This window comes from Silene latifolia, chromosome Y, assembly GCF_048544455.1.
Source record: "Silene latifolia isolate original U9 population chromosome Y, ASM4854445v1, whole genome shotgun sequence".
Lineage (NCBI taxonomy): Eukaryota > Viridiplantae > Streptophyta > Magnoliopsida > Caryophyllales > Caryophyllaceae > Silene > Silene latifolia.
Window position 1 is genome coordinate 185224003 of NC_133538.1, and position 3413 is coordinate 185227415.

Consider the following 3413-nt stretch of genomic DNA (forward strand, 5'->3'; position numbering starts at 1 on the left):
GATCCAAGACCTAAAAATTAATAAAAAACCTACTACTCCATGTCTCTGCCACATATTAAAGTTTCGTGAATTAATGATTTGATTTAATATTTTTAACATAATTAAAACCGAACAGAATCGCTATAATCGCAAAAACAGCATCGCTACTTTAAATTATGAAATAAATACTAAAACTCCAAAATAATTACCACGAAAATTCATGGTATCTTAAAATAAACTATTAATTCCAGAAAAATAATTTACATCAGTTTAAATTATAAAAACGAATTATTAAAACCCTAATATCAAAACAATCGATTTGATCATAAAACTTGTAAATCAACCAAAATAAATACCCTATTGACAAAATAAAATTATACATAGTCAAAATAAATTATGGATATCAAAAGATCAGAAATTAAAGGTTTCGAAAATCATATGTATCAATAAATCATCATAAAACATTAAAAATCCAATAATACATACAACTACAACAGTTAAACCGATGTAAGACCGAGTAACGTCGAAGTTACCTTGTTACGAATCTGAATCCACATATGCTAGCCTTAAATATCTCCTCTACAAACCTTTAAAAACATAAATTACATATGTCCTACTTCGTCGCACTTGACGCCGCTACCAATGACGGTATTGATCAGCTCATTTACCCTTCATGGGCGCAGCGATATCGAAAAACCCTTCTTATGGCTCGACTCGGAATCTTTTAATATGCTTGAGGAATTTGGATGGGTCTTTGGGGTTGAAGTGGGTCATGGGTATGATGGTTGGTGATCTTCTTGAAGAAATGACCCCTGTTATTTAGGAAAAAAAAGCAAATGATTATGATTTGAGGCCAAATCACTACTTGGAAAAGCAATTTGCCACATTTTTTGTCATCCCCAGTTTACAGTTGGGATTAATGAAAAAAGTATCAAATCGCTACTTGTCATAGCGATTTGGCTTAAATTTGGTTAAAAAAAATAAAAAGTGACGATGTGGACCCATTGGGGAGAAATAGTTTGAAACCGGCCATAAAGCGAGAAATACTTTGCTAAATAACCCTATTTTGAAAAACAAATCGAGCATGGAGGAGTATACTTTTGGAAGTATAGTATAAGAATTGGAAAAAGAGCATCTATTTGGGTGCTATAATGGCAGTGTACTTTTTGAAAAGGAATGTGGTTATTTTATTGCATATCAAAAGCCGCTAACTCTAAAAAAGTTTGCGGAAAGTTCGTTACATAGATAACCTCTTCCCTTGGCATAGAACATATTCTAGCTGCTAAATGCGCGACGATATAACCTCCTCGCTTCACGTGAGAGACATTAGACGATTCAAAACTATCAAGTTTGTATATGACATCTTCAGTAATTAAACCCCACGAACATCTAGATGGTCTTCGATTCCGAAACGCAATGATAAGTTTCTGAGCATCACTTTCCAGTAAGACTTGATGCATACCCATTCTTCCTGCTACATCAAGGCCAAAGCGTGCAGCTGCTGCCTCTGCCAGTTTTGGAGCCCAATTGGCGGTGATGAGCATACATGACACTGCGATGATGCTACCATGCTCATTCCTTCCTACCATCCCGAGACCAATTTCGCCATTTTCGAACACAACTGCATCTGTATTTACCTTCACCCAATTTATTGGAGGAGGGCACCAGTGATTTGAGGACGGGAGCGTCGAAATCAGGGGTCTAACATATACACATTTAGCATATTCTCTATAGTCCATTACCATTCTCGAAAGTCCATGTAAGATTTGTGGTGGAGACGGAGGTTTATCTTCAAATAGTCGCTTGTTATGAAGAGTCCATACCCAAGCCATTGCTAGAAAGATAGCACCCGAATGTTGGTCAAGCCTGTGAATAACCCAACTAACCCTCTCAGCACACGATGTAGCAGAAGCCATTAGCACAATCTCCTTAAACTCAGATTGGTCCCAAATAATTTTAGCCTGTGGGCATTCAAAAATTGCATGAATACAATCTTCAAATGCATCACACTCCTGACATTTTCCGTTATCTATTATGTGTCGGTGGTGAAAATTTCCTCTTACAGCAACAATGTTCGAACAAGCTCGCCACACAAAATGAGCCAATTTGGGGGGATATTTAGTCCCCAGATTCTCCTCCATAGCTGATCATCAGCCTCATTTGTAATAATCGCTTCAAATCGTCCCCTCATGCCTAAATAATAAGCTGATTTTACTGAGAACATCCCATCCCCTTTAGGCCACCAGTAACGTTTGTCCTCCGGTCTTCGATCACTAATAGGGATCTCATAAACAGCTTGAATATCCTCCATGGTCAGGTTTTGAGCGAGCATATTCACATTCGAGCAATTTTTATTCGGGTCGATAAGGTCACTCACCATTAAATGCATATTTGCATTTGCTAATGGGGTCGGAACGTGACTTGATGAAGGCCCTGGCAGCCATGCATCAGACCACACACAAATCTGGCTCCCACATCCAACACGTCACTTCAAGCCTTCTAGCAGTAGGGATTTCGCACTCCATATACTCCGCCAAGTGAAGCTCGGATCATAGCCAAGTCAGGCATCAAGTACTGAATCATTTTTGAAATATCTTGCTTTCATAATACGTGCAACCAGAGAATTCGTTTGCTTCATTAGACGCCATATTTGCTTAGCCAGTAGAGCTTGGTTGAAAACACGCATATCACGAAATCCCATTCCCCCCATAGCTTTGGGCCTACACAGCTTTTCCCACCGTAGCCAATGAATTTTGTGGTGTTCTTCTGAGGACCCCCACCAAAACTTTGCCATAGCCGAATGCAGCTCATAAATAATTCCTTTTGCAAGTAGAAAAATGCTCATCATATAAGTCGGAAGAGACTGTGCCACTGCTTTAATAAGCACTTCTTTACCCGGTGAAGATAACATTTTCTCCTTCCAACCCCTCATCTTTTTACAAACCCGCTCCTTGAGAGTTGAAAAAAATCACCTTCTTTGATCGACCAATTATCGTGGGGAGACCTAAATATTTTCCTAATTTATCCACTTTCTGTACTTGAAGAGTATTCTTTATCTCATCCCGAACACATGTTGGTACCTTTTTGCTAAAAGTAATCTCCGTTTTGTAGTAGTTAATCTTCTGCCCGGATGCTCGTTCATAGTCGGTAATGATTTTAGCAATAATTGAGCACTCATTAGTATTAGCTCTAGCAAAAAGGACACTGTTGTAGATACCCAGTATCTGCTGAGACTCCAACAAACACCCGATGATTATCGGACTACAACATGTTTTGGGATCGCAGCGTTCGATCGACAGTTTGTGTACAACTTTACGTCGGAAAACTTAAAACGATTTCGAAAACAAAACATTTCAAAACATTTCAAAAATGCCTGGAGTGTTTAATGCACAACGACGGGGTCACGATGACACTAACTAGAGTCAAAACCGACA

General features: G+C 38.7%; 1 protein-coding gene across 1 annotated transcript; it reads right to left on the reverse strand.

Moving 5' to 3' along the window:
• Window positions 1-1166: 1166 nt before the first annotated feature.
• On the reverse strand, window positions 1167-2911 carry LOC141629600 (uncharacterized). The gene is made up of 3 exons (XM_074442576.1): window positions 2555-2911; window positions 2195-2443; window positions 1167-1940 (listed from the first exon to the last, which is right to left on the reverse strand). The coding sequence occupies exons 1-3, from the start codon at window positions 2909-2911 to the stop codon at window positions 1167-1169; spliced, it is 1380 nt and encodes a 459-aa protein (XP_074298677.1).
• Between the last annotated feature and the right edge of the window lie 502 nt (window positions 2912-3413).

Bases quoted from the DNA above. Each gene is read 5' to 3' on its own strand.
- LOC141629600 (XM_074442576.1), bottom strand. From the start codon at position 2,911: ATGAGGGGTTGGAAGGAGAAAATGTTATCTTCACCGGGTAAAGAAGTG. The intron at 2,444-2,554 runs GTACTTGATGCC...TGTGGGAGCCAG, and splicing joins GATATTTCAAAAATGATTCA to ATTTGTGTGTGGTCTGATGC. The intron at 1,941-2,194 runs GTAAAATCAGCT...GAATGCCCACAG, and splicing joins AAGGGGATGGGATGTTCTCA to GCTAAAATTATTTGGGACCA.